The following is a 13,504-nucleotide window of genomic DNA, read 5'->3' on the forward strand; positions in this document are numbered from 1 at the left end:
CTCTTTGACCTTATCAGTCACAGCTCTATATGGTATAAACATTCCCTTCCTGTATCCATATATTCCACCCAGTCCAGGGGCATAAGAATCCAGCTTTAGCTCTTTCTTCAAACTGGAATTCCCTTCCGTCATTCTCCAATTTGAGAAATTTTTTTTTTTCACTTCTAGGTGCTGTGCAGTAGTTCTATTTTTCTAAGAAAGCCTCCCATAGACCTCTTTTTAAAGATTTCCCACATTAATGCTGCCTCCAAGAAACTTTGCCTAGGTTTATGCTCAGAATTTTATTTCTTTTATTGTCTTTGAGAATGATTTCTGTTACTATGATGTGAGGTCTCTGAGGGAATCTTCCATGAATATTTATTTTCAGCATGTCATCATATCAATCAAAACCCAACATTCAACATTCATATTCAGAATGCAATATGATATTGGTGAAATTCCAGAAGTATGAAATGATATCAATCTTACGTTTTCCCTACTTCTGTTCTTAGTGACTATGTGTAAAACCTTAATTATTATATTAATACTCCATTATTCATTTTGTATTACCATTTTATCTGTATATATGCTTTGCATGCAAGTATATCTGTGTACTACTTGCATGCCTGATGCCCTGGGAGGTTAGAAGAAGGTATTAGAGTTTCATATAGTTATGAGCTACTAAGTGAGTGCTGGGAATCAAATTTGGTCCCCTGAAAGAGCTGCTGGTGCTCCTAACCACAGAGACATCTCTCCAACCTCCATTACTCATCTTAGTTTTTATTTTTACAAAAAAACTTTGATTCCTAAAATTGCATTTAAATTGAAGATTTTTAATTTAAATTTGTCAAACTTGGAAAACTATTTTAATATGGGAAATAGTTTCTCTCACCATTTGTTTCTATGCCAGATTCTTCTAAGTTAGGCATATTGTGAGCCATTTTATTGATTGGTGTCATAACCTCAGTGAAATGGTTTGCAATCTACATTGGTATAGCCAGTGTCTGGTGTTTTTTTGTTTGTTTGTTTGTTTGTTTAGTTGGTTTGTTGGTTTGGTTTTTGAGACAGGGTCTTTCTATGAAGCCCTGCTGTCCTTGAAATTGCTATGTAGAACAGGCTGGCCTTGAACTCACAGAAATCTTCCTGTATCTGTGCTCTGAAGTGCTGAGGTTAATAGCATTAGCCTCCATACCTGGCTCTGGTCTGCTTTTTAGTGATTGCCAGGAAAAAGAATTAATGTGATATCTCATGGCTTGAATTTTAGCTACCATTTTTCTTGATTCCCAACATGGCTGGTAATTATAGACTCTGGTTGGTTTTATCTATGCTTAGAGATTGTCATATTGTGAAGAAGTGTATATAGAAAGGCTCAGTTGCAGCTATCATATCCTTCCTGAATCTCATCATCACTTGACTCTACATGGACTTACCATTCAGTATCATTGGATATAAGTCAATGATGATTAAAATTCAATGCAGAATTTAGAAGGATGCTTAGGAGACTACTTGTTTTTTGTTCTAATCTGTAATGAGGGTCAGGAGTCTTAGTATGCTTAGATCTCATACTTAGATTGGGGTCCAAGCATCGCATAAATCAGTTGGCTCTTGCATGATCTTATTTTCTGTGAGTGTATTTCTCCCTGATGGCTTATTTGGTCTTTGGAGCTAATTCTAGACAAGAAAAATCTCTCTGTGTATGTTTTTATTTATTCTCTTTACATATGTTAGAAGAAGCCAGTGAAAGAACAGAAGGTTGTGGTAAGAAAAGCAATCCGTAGCACTCAGTGGTATTTGACTTGGGTCTTCTTTCATTTCCCAGATGGCTTGGTTTTTGATAACTCACTTACCTTTGTTTATTATCTATATAAACTAAGAGAGCTGGGTTAGACCAGCATTATTTAAAATGTATTATAGGGCAAAACCAATCTCTCTTCAGACCAAATGAATATGGGTCTTATGCTCTATATGGTGGCACTGTACATAATTAAGACTTGTTCATTGAACACAGATTTATCTCAGATTATTGTACATCACACTCTATTTATAAATATGTAGGTATATCTGTATTTATGGGTACATAGAGAGACTCAAGTATATCTATAACAATAACTTGGATATCCACCCCAAGGCTGTCATTCAAATCAACTCAAAATTCATTGAATCTATTAAGGAGAGTTGGGTTTACAATTCTATTACCACACATTTGAAGCTCCAACTTGAAGTGTCAATCCCAACACTTAATTTAACTGATTTAAAACTGAAAATCAGTGTCATTGCCTCAGGTCTTTAGTTTGAAGCTTTTAATTGTAAACTTTCTATAATGCAATCACCAATGACAGAAAAACTAGTTAATGTCTTACAGTACTGGCAAAGTTGATATCCCTCAAATATCTCCATGGTGGTTCTCGACTTTGGTACCCAGCTCTAAAGCAAGCCTCCTTGATCACAATACACTATCTGTGAGAACACCACATCCAGAGAACAAATACTAATAGGCGACTAACTTGATATCAATACATATTATTGTGATTGTAGAAATTGAAATTTTTCTATTTGGATTTACATAAATACCATGTAAACCCATTGAGGCAGAATCCCAAGAGAATTAAAGACCGTTGTTTAACATACTTAGAAGTTTACTTATGTATTGTTTTTCAATTAGGAGTTAAATGGAATTACTGTGTAAAATAAGGAAGAAATCAACTCTTTGGTCTTATTTCATCTCATTACAATACCTTTTTTCATTATACGTAAGCAGAACTTACCATATATTGTGAGTACTTTAAAAATGTCAAAATTGCCTGAGAACTTTGCATGGATTTTGACTTAACAATGTTATACATTATTGAACCTATTCTGTAGAGGGGAAAGGACACTGAAGTTATAACATACTGATAAATATTAACATATTATGAGAAACAACACATGTACCAGATGTAACTGGTGATGATGTCTTCATAGCTATAATTCTCAAAATTAGAATGATTATTATAAGTATGGAGAGTTAAATATTTCCATATCCCTCATCATATACCATGTGAGAGATGATTGTCCATAGCTCAGCATACATGTAACTGGAAGTAACATGAACAAGGACCCCAGAGTATGAATTCTTTCACTTAAGAAGAAAAAATGAGAGCTTGTATACAGAATTGACTTCAGGCGACTAAAGTTAAAAAGTTCCAAGGAGATGTATATTCAAATAGTTAAAAGCCAAGTTAATCAACTTTTTTCTTTAGATAGCCATTATTTTAATACTAAGATTGACTTTGGGATAGTAAAGGTGAGATTTTTTATTAGAGAGATAACGTCTCGGAGGCATCGTTCTGTCCTTGTGTGCACAGGTTCCCTGGTCAGGAGACAAACGATTAAAGTGGCTCATTGGCAATTGTAAATGAAACACTTGCAAATTAAGTGTTCAAAGCAAATTTTTGCTGAACACCCATTAACTCCAGTTTATATCATTTCATATTATAATCAGCAGCCCAGCTCTACCCCAGCAACTCCTAACTAATCACACACACACACACACACACACACACACACACACACACACGACATTTCCCTCACAATTCAAGACTCTTCCAGAGGAAGGAATCACCAATGACCTCAAGGTGTGGTAGCCAAAATGAATTTGACAACCAAGAGCAAGCACTCAGGATGACACATTTAACCCACAAATCACCCTAAACCCAAATAAATGGCTTCGAGTAGAAAGAGAAGGCTACAAAACACTTCCCTCCCAGTATCAGGTAAACAGAAATGAACTGTCCAGGTGCTAGGCTGCTCTCTATGTCAAGCATGCATATTCTAAAACTTTTGCTTTGGGCATTAAGCCTTTGCAACTTCTGCAGCATCTGTATCCAGTTCAGAACCAGACCTGACCAAGCGCACAGACTGGGAGCGACCACTTTACCTTCTGAAAAATCAATCAGTCCCAGCAAATGGAGCAGCTTCAGAGATGCACATATAATCACAACAATACCCACTGTTTGCAGTCCTTCCGACTCCCACTCTAGAGTCAGCATCCTCTAAGCTCTCAGAGCATCACAGCCTCCGGACCCCTTTGGAGTGGAGGGAGTTAATTAGAGAATCCGAGCAATGTCTGGCTTGGAACAAAGACTTGCAAGGGGGGAAAGTGAGCAGCGGCTTCTCACAGATGCACAGTGCCAAGCAGGCGGCCCCCCGGGGTGAGGACAGACCTGGGCTAAAGTCCAGCCTCTCATGCTGATGCTTGCATTTGCTTGGAGGGGCTCAGTTCAGCTACAGCGCATCCAGGCTCCGGACCCTGCGCTGCAGCAGGCAGGTGGGTGTTCTGAGTTCAGAGCTGAGGGAGAAACATCTGTTGGAGAACCTAGACTTTTCAGGGTCCGTGGAGAAAAGACACTCCCAAGGAACTTGCCCCGGAGAGCTAGTGCTCCAAGCATTGATGATGCCAGGCTGGGCAAGGCTGTGCGAGCTAGTTTGCTGCCTGGGAAGCACCAGTGTCCCTTTTCTGCTACAGCCGCTGCTTTTGCTTCCCAGAGCTTCCTCTGGGAGAAAGCTCAGCCTGCTCTCTAGATGGGGAGGGTGGAGGGGCAGTTCTAGTGAGTGGTTGGTGCCAAAGTCCCTGTGACTGCTTTCATTTTTGTGTGGAGAAAAGTATAATACTGAAACATTTCCACGATCAACTCTGCCACTCCAGCTGTTCTGGTCCCTGAGCACACTATAGCAAGGCCCACTGAGTCCTCGGGTTTACACAACAGAGATCGAGGACAGTGCAGAAAAGAGCACTTAAGGGTCAGAGGATGAGCACCACTCTGAAGTCTAGCCTCAGTTTCTGCTAGGCAAAGTTTCACAAACTTAATTGATGATAAAAATCACGGTGCTTGCTTAAAAGAAAAAACAAGGTCCTCTTGTTAAGAGTCTGCTTCTGCCGGGCGGTGGTGGCGCACACCTTTAATCCCAACACTCGGGAGGCAGAGGAGGCGGATCTCTGTGAGTTCGAGGTCAGCCTGGGCTACCAAGTGAGTTCCAGGAAAGGCGCAAAGGTACACAGAGAAACCCTACCTCCAAAAACCAAAAAAAAAAAAAAAAAAAAAAAAAAAAAGAGTCTGCTTCAGAATACATCAGTGTGTACTTTGACTCCAGCAATCCTGATCAACAGGAAATCTTGGTCTGCCCTTAGCCCCAAAGATCCTATCACTCTCCAATCTCAAAGCCACTCCAAGGCAAGAGGCGGCAAGAGGCAGCTTTGAAGGAATGTCCAGGACTCTGGTCCATGCCATGACCACACTGGCTTACTCACTCAGTTGCTTTTCTCCGATCTGCCTAATTCTGGGCCATCAATACTTGTGGAATTGCAAGGAGAATCAGGACAGACACTGTGGACACCTATAGCTCATTGGGATCCATGAGTGCTTCCTGGCCATATCTTAGACCCCTAAGGAACTCACTTTGTGCTCCTATGTTCTGTGAGCTTCTGCAAGACACTCAACTTGTTTGAAAACATTTCACATTCTTAATTTAGTATCATGATACTTCAGTTAAAGCTCTCAATTTAAAGGAAATTGTGGGAAACAAACTGCCTCTAATAGCAGTTAACATTTACTAAGCACTTACTATGGGCACAAATGTATGGCAAAGTAACAAGAATTAACTTACTCCCCATAGCTCAGTGAGATAGGTATTATGATCATCTTCATTTTACAGGCTAAGAAACCAAAGTTAACATGCTTGCCAAGTTGTGGGCATCAAGCCTGAGAAGCAATAGGTATCTATCCAGTTATTCCCTGGTGTTTATCCAGCTGCCACTATCAGCTTTGAATGGTACCCTATTGCTAAAATAATCAACAATTCCCATCCTATGTTTTGGGAAAATTTTAGTAGGAGATGAGGCACTGGACAGAAGGTGACCAATGAGTGCAGTGGCCTATGGAATACATATCTCTACAAGACACAATAGGAGCACAGGAGGGTAAGTCAAGTCTGAGGGGTGGTGCCAAGAGTTTTAAAACAGAGGTAAACATTGTGAACGACAATAGTTCTCATTCTTACTAGAAATAGGATGTCAGACACACTTGGGTTATATAGACTTGAACTAGATCCTGGGTCTGCTTTGCTTGAGGAAACAACTCCTTATGACCCTCAGTGCTGCCAGGTTAAGACAGAAATGCTACAACCTTCTGACCTAGCAGCTATGAAAATTAACCTGTAATGTGGATATCTGAGCACAGTCCGTGGTACCCTCGCTCCACCTTAGGACTTGGGAGATAACTGGAATGTTAACGCTTATGAGGCTCTGCAGGGTCTCATTGGATGAAGTAGCTGTGCCCTTTCCTGGGTGTGCTGCTCCTGCCCTAGATGGGTTCTAGTTCTTGCCCCAGAAAGACTTGCTTGTTGATTACCATAGTTACAGAGCTATTTTTCTTCCTGGGCACCAAGAATAAACTTGAGCCACGATTGCTGTCCCTTATGAGAGTGTATTCATTTTGGATTAAATGTTCAAAAGAACTGTCTCCCTAACCACCATTCAACCACATATTTTGCTTTTAAAAAAAGTAAAAACAAAATGGCACTGAAATGAAGTTATTTTTGCAAGGTTATATCAATACAGGGTAAAGTCAGGACTTAAAATCTTGAAAGCAATTCATTCAACATATAGTAGCCATCAATATTTGTATTGTGCCAGTAATTTTCTGTATAAACCTTGCCCCTTCATAAATCTTACTATCCATATTATTACTCTGATCAACAAAGAAGAAATTCAAGATTTAAATAGTTAAGCAATGTGTCTGTGCTCAGTAATAGCACTTGGAAAAATTGGCATTAAACATAGATATCATAGGTGTTAGGTCTTATACATTTGCCCTTCCCCACTCCATTCACTCTGCCACAAAGTAGTGGCCAGTACTTTATCTGTGGGCTCTGGTAAGGAACCGTGAGGTAAAAATACTGGCAAAAGCTTTTAGAGAAGTGAACAGTATGGGGGTGAGGCCATATCTGTGGACCAACTAGAGAAAGAGAAGTGTAGATTTCTACTTTTATGATACTGATCCATTGTGATCCTTCAATCTCTCAAAGGAGATGACTTACTGAAACATTAAATTATTTCCTTCTCTTTAGCGGCAGCTTCAGTCTGAGATGTTATCAGTGATAATACCTGATCAGTTTCATGTCTTTGTAACTTCTTAAAATGTTACCCTGCCTTCATTTGTACTAAACCGGTCAGAGGTGTGCAACAATGCAACCACCATACTCTTGACTCCATATAAATACACAACTAAATGGAGCACAGTAGAAAAAATGCCTTTAAAGACATATTAGCTGTCAATCTTGCCTATTCTACTATTTCTTCAGAAATACAAACAAGATTATACTGTACATATGACCTCATTAAACTTAAATAATAGTTGATAGTGTAAAGAATGGCCATTTCAGTATATGTCAATTTGTTATAAGGATTATTTTGAGCTGAAGGTAACTAAGATATGGAAGATATATGAAAAGAGATATGTGACTTTCACTTTCTGTCTAATGTGACAAGGGATAAATACATAAATTCCTCCTTGGCAGGCACTCTCCCTCTACTGTGCAGTACTGAGCTGAGCCTATACAGCTCTTAATTTTCATTAGTTTCCACAATATATTTTACTTTCTGTAATTTATCACCCCTAGAAGAACAAATCCACTTCTTTTTGACATTTCTTCACAATGTATCACTCTTTGTTGAGATGGCATATAATCTGCAAGGTCTAACTCTTAAAATTCTGTCTGAGTTTGCAGTGCGGTGGTAGTGCATGCCTTTAATCCCAGCACTTGAACTTCAGAGGCAGAGGCAGGCAGATCTTTAAGTTCAAGGCTGCCTGGTCTACAGAACGAGTTCCAGGAGAGCCAGGGCTGCACAGAGAAACCCTGTCTCAAAAAAAATCCAAAGACCAAAAAACAAATAAACAGAAAACTTTGTCTGAATGTCTGAGTATCCCAAATTTATACACATTACATGTGCTAATAAACTCTTTGGTTTTACCCTATTAATTTGTTTTGTTACTCTAATTTGCAGGTCCAGCTAATAAACATAAGGGAGATGGAGAAAAGATGTCTTTACCTACACACACACACACACACACACACACACACACACACACACACACACCCTTTTGAAATAATTCCTATTAAAAATACAGATGCTGGAGTTGGTGGGGTGGCTAAGAGGTTAAGAGCACTTACTGTTTCTGCTGATGATCTGGATTCAGTTCCCAGAAATCACATGACATTGCAAAACAGTGTACCTCCAGTTTCAGGGGATCCCACACCTTCTTCTGGCCTCTTTGGGCACCAGCTATCATCTCCTACACACACACACACACACACACACACACACACAAACAGTTATACCCATAAAACAAGTAAACCTTTAACAAATGAAGATGCATAAAAAAGAGGTAAAATCTACTTCTTGGAGATCTAAGGGCTCAGATAAAAAAAAACAAAATTACTTTAAATCTCTAAGCTTACCTAATCCTGTCAGATTTAGTAATACTAGGATGACACATTAAGAAATTAAACAGATATGAGGAAAAATGTATTCCCTCAGTTAATTGAAGGTAAGAAAAGTAAGCCATTAGTACGTCTGACATTTCGGGGGAGGTTCCAATAAAGAAAGAGGCCTAATACACAAGTCTTTATAAATGAGTTTGAGAGTATAAAAGCCTTCCATGTAGGACAAAGGGTATCCACAAACTGTTGATTAACTGGGCAGTAGTTAGAAGAGGCCTCTTAACATCAGAATCTGACAGAGAAAGCAACGGGAGAGACAATGTTGACGTGTAACTTCTTGGGTCTCTTCTCATCAAAAGATTTTTTTCCACCACAATAATGGAAACTGTTCACCCTCAGGTGTCTCTATTCTATTCAAAACTACTTCTCGGCCCTAAGATATTGAATACCTTTTCATCCTGCAATTCCTAGGTTACACTGAGGAACTCCTTGTATGGTCTCCATGGGAATTATCTGGCCAACAAGACTCATGCTTTCACTTAGCTCAGGGATCAGTCTGAAAGGTTGCTAAATGTGTCTTAAATGGATTTTTCAAAAAAAAAAAAAACATATATAGATGTCCATTAAACAATTAAGCAACACAACCTTCCGATTCAAGTGCTCTCTTGAATCCATAAGGCTGATCACATTTTAAGACAGTGAATCGAGGGGGAACTCCCTTGCATCTTAAGAAACTTGCAGCCACATTACACAATGTATTTTAATAGTTTCTAGGTGTCTTGTGATCACAGCATGTACATTATATAATCATCATAAAAAGAAATTATCTGGTTATTAAGATGTTTGATAAACTTTCATTTGAAGATCAACTTTTGGTGGCATGCAACTTTCCTTCTCCTCTTTCCCCTTCTTTTCTTTTACTTCCCCCTTCAATTTATTTCCCTCCCTTAGTTCCCTGTTCTTCCCTCCCCTTCTTGTCTCCTTTCTGACTTAAACTGCATGAGTTCCTGGTTTGTTATTCTCTTCCAAGCATGCAATTTCTTATCTCTTTTCACATCCTTTTACATGTGGCCTCTCTCTAAAAACTGTTACATACCACCTTGCTGGTTTCACTTAGGACAGAGATTCTCCATGACAATAATGATTATCTTTTGATTTACTATATTATAACCAATATATGAATAACTCTGAGCCCCTACTAATTGGCATATGATGTACTGTGTGCATTATACAGACTGTCTCTATGAACTACCATACTATCCTGTAGAGATAGTTAATATAGTAATATTAACACTTATATTTGGAAGATGCTGAGATACAAAAGCTTAAGTAACTGTTCCAGAATTCCATGCCAGATACGGAAGAACTGGGGCCTGGTCTCAGGATTCCTCACTTAAAATGCAGGAATCATATATGTAAAGGAATGTGTGTGTTGTGTGTGAACATTATCTTTTTAAAAATTTCTTCTTAAAATAAATCACAATCCATTGCACAATGATTAACATGTTTTAATATGTCACTGGTCTTCAAAAACATAAGATGTCCCTAATGCCATCCTGAAGTCTAAATGTTTATTCCTTCCTTTAGCAGGGTTAAATGAAAAATAAGAAAGAAACGATTTCAGGAAGGGGCTCCAAATAGAAGGAGGAAGGAGAGAAACTGAAGGGAGTGGAGAGAGAATCAGAAGGGGAAGGGAGCCATGTAAGAGAAGAAAGAACCAAATCTTTGGCTGCTGTGAGACATTCAAGAACCTTAAAAAGAACGGGGCTTGTATTAGATTTAAGCAATCCACTGATCACCCAACTGTGGTCTAAAGCAGGAATAAACAAGGACTACAGAAAAGGCAACAGGCAGATAATTATTTCTCTTGAATTAGTTTTACTTTCTTGCTCCAGCGGTGGCTAGAGTCCTTGCAGCAACACACACGGAAAACCTGTTCAGTTTGGCTTTCTTAGCAACTGCTTCAACATGGCCTTTGGAAAGGAGCAGAGGCTTTTAAAAAACAGAGTGGATGGCATCTACATGGATACTGCACCAGCCACGCTGTGTTTAGTCCTATCTACAAGGTCTGATTTTAAGTGGAGGCACATCCTCACTCACAGAGTCCTGACTGTCTGGATTCATCACACCCAGGCTATCAGCTTTATTTTCTCAGTTCTTGCATGCATGATGCTCAGAGCCTGGAGAGTGTTCTTCACACTGCATTACCTCATTCCTTGCACCAGAGCAGGGCTTTGGGAAACTGAACCCAGAAAGCTTAGCCTTAAATGCATTCTAAATCTGCAGAGATAATGAGCAATGTTCTGGATTATACTTTGTTTTATAGACTTGTAAGGACTTCACATGATATTTTGCAAAGTCCTCAAAATTATTTTTTCAAAATGTTTCCAAATCCTCTTGTTTTCCATGTCTTCTTTCCCAGTTGCTTTCTCTCCCTACTTTTCCTATGCCATCTCCATTGGTAGTGAACATACAAGCATGTGTGAAGAAAGACATAGTTATCATTGAGATCATGTTTCTGTTCTGTTGTGTCAGAGTAAATGAAACCCATGAGTCATGTCCTCGCTCTCAGAGCTGAGAGCTGCCCACCTTCTCCATTCACGTTGAACAGAGGACTGAGAGAATGGACAATTAGAGAAGGTCCACTGCGATGCAGGAAGTGGGTCATGGTCATGGCTGACATTGATTCTCTTAATGTGAGTTCTCTGGGGTTATTGGCTGAGGCCTGATAGCAAGGTGGCACAGCCAGGACTTTGGCCCTCTTCCTCCTATGTCAACAGGAGTTAAAATACATATACACCAGCTATTTCACAAGCAGGAAAGAAATGCACACTACAGAAGAATGAAATTCTAGAGAGAATATCAGAGAAATTGACCTCAAAATGAAGGCATGTGAGGTTGTCATGAAGGATAGACTAATATTACTTGTTTCTGTGTTATTGCTTCTAAATGTTGACTGTCGTAACTCAGGAGCATCAATGAAGGCATAGCTTCCAGGATCCATTGTGAAGTAGCAGCCAGTGATGCTGGAGCTGCCTACGAACGAGGAAATGGACCGAGTTTTACTTTTAAAAATATTTACTTGTTTTTCTTTTGTGTGTATCAAGGGTTTTGCATTCATGTATGTCTGTACATCACATGCATTCAGTTCCTGCAGAGACCAGCAGAGGATGTTAGATATTCTGAAATTGGAGTTACAGATGTTTGTTAACTGTCAAGTGCATGGGAATTGAACCTGTGTTCTCTGGAAGAGCAGTCAGTGTTCTTAACTCATCACTCTTCCATAATCACTCAAGTCCTAATTTTAAAATAAACCAGCAAAGAAAAAAAAATGTGTTCAGCCCTTCCTTCTGCTTCAAATGCAGAAGCTCGGGAAGTGGAAAGGGTCTCTTTCTTCTTGAATTATCTTCATGACCTGTCTCCTCAAACTTAGCATCCCAGCTGTTCTCTCTCAGGTTGCTTATTTTCTGTGAGTGTAATGCTGTAAATGGATAATGCTGTATCCATTTTCTATTGCTGCTATGACAAATTACTCCATGTTTTGTTGCTTAAAACAACACAGATTCATTATCTGAAATTCTGAAGCCAGAGTCTGAACTAGCTATCACTGGCTAAAATTACGGTAACGGTGGCCTGCATTACTTGAACAAGCTTAAAGCAAGCATCTACTGTCTTTCTTTCTCTAGTTTCCAGAGGTTCCAGACTGTCTTAGCTTTTGGTGGCCTCCTGGGTGATCATCCTGTGAGTCTTTTCCACCTTGCATCATCACTTAGACATGAACTGTTCTGCATTCCTGGCCACCATGTTTGTTTATATATCAGGTCTACAGAATAATAAAGAATATAGTACTTCCTTTATGATCACCTGACTGACAATTTTAATTTCACCAAACCTAAGTACCCTTTACTATATGACCTAAAACATCCCCAAGTTTTAGAAATTCAGATGTAGTTATTTTTAGAGGACTATTATTCTGCCAACCATACAAAGATTGGTAATCCCAAAATTATTTTGACAAGAAACATTTCTTTAAGGAAGAAGATAGTCTAAAGTACAATCTACACACAGTGACTCTACTGCATTAGGAAAAAGAAAGCTCACTGGGATAATGGTTCATGAAAGTGTGTATGTATGTGTGTGTGTGCAGGAGTGCACTCTCACATGCACTCGTGTAGTACATAGAAAGATAATTGTCTCCCAGAAGGAATGGGCAACTTTAATTAGCCATCCTATCTCTGAACTTTCATATTTACACTTTGAGATATTAGGAAAGGAACACTCAACTATTTAAAGAGTGTACAAGGCAATGCATAGACAGAAGAACATTGTTCTCTCATGCTAGTGGTCAGACATACCTGGAGAAAAGTCTAGGAGCAAAGTGAGTTTCAGGAATATCCCCTGAGATATATATATATATATATATATATATATATATATATATATATATATATATATATATATATATATATATGAAAATGAAAAGACTCCTTCTTATGCAGTGTCCAGGAGGATCACAGGTGATGATGGAGGCACAGTTATTTCTTAGCTGGAGAAAGAACTCTCACACAAGACCCCAATGAACCGTCTCAGACATCCTAGGGTAGATAAAACTAGAACTGAATTAAGCGCTTCAGCTACAGATGTTTTCAGTTCCAGCTAAAATGTGCAGTGTAGAGAGCAGTACAGATGTTCAGTTGGTAAGAGTACTTGCTTGGCAGACATTAGGACCCATGTTTGAAACTCAACAACTACATAAAGATTTTCAGGCACAGGAATAAATATCAGTAACTTAGTGGGCCAGTCAACATAGCTTAAGCTATGAGCTTCTAGTTCAGTGAGAAACCCCATTTTATAGGAATAGAGTCACAGAAGGTGACTTGTGTCTTACTCTGCTATCATAATGGATGCACATCATGGGCACGCATATAACCCTGCACACACACGGACAGACACACACACACACACACACACACACACACACACACACACACACACACATGCTGTCATGCACATACATACCACATTCATCTGAGTGTGAGACAGTACT

At 39.1% G+C, this 13,504-nt stretch overlaps 1 protein-coding gene across 2 annotated transcripts in view; it reads right to left on the minus strand.

Annotated features, from left to right (window-relative positions):
- Kcnip4 (potassium voltage-gated channel interacting protein 4) overlaps positions 1-13,504 on the minus strand; it is a 505,370-nt gene that overhangs the window by 221,262 nt on the left and 270,604 nt on the right. The window contains exon 1 of one of the 2 annotated variants that reach the window (XM_052734908.1): positions 3,896-4,165. The exons of the other annotated variant lie outside the window; for it this stretch is intronic. Within the exon in view, the coding sequence (XP_052590868.1) occupies positions 3,896-4,007 (112 nt within the window). The 5' untranslated portion in view covers positions 4,008-4,165. Of the gene's footprint in view, positions 1-3,895; positions 4,166-13,504 lie in introns of those variants that run through there. 2 annotated transcript variants of the gene reach the window in all.

This window comes from Peromyscus californicus, unplaced genomic scaffold (assembly GCF_007827085.1).
Source record: "Peromyscus californicus insignis strain IS unplaced genomic scaffold, ASM782708v3 Scaffold_13__1_contigs__length_99412109, whole genome shotgun sequence".
NCBI lineage: Eukaryota > Metazoa > Chordata > Mammalia > Rodentia > Cricetidae > Peromyscus > Peromyscus californicus.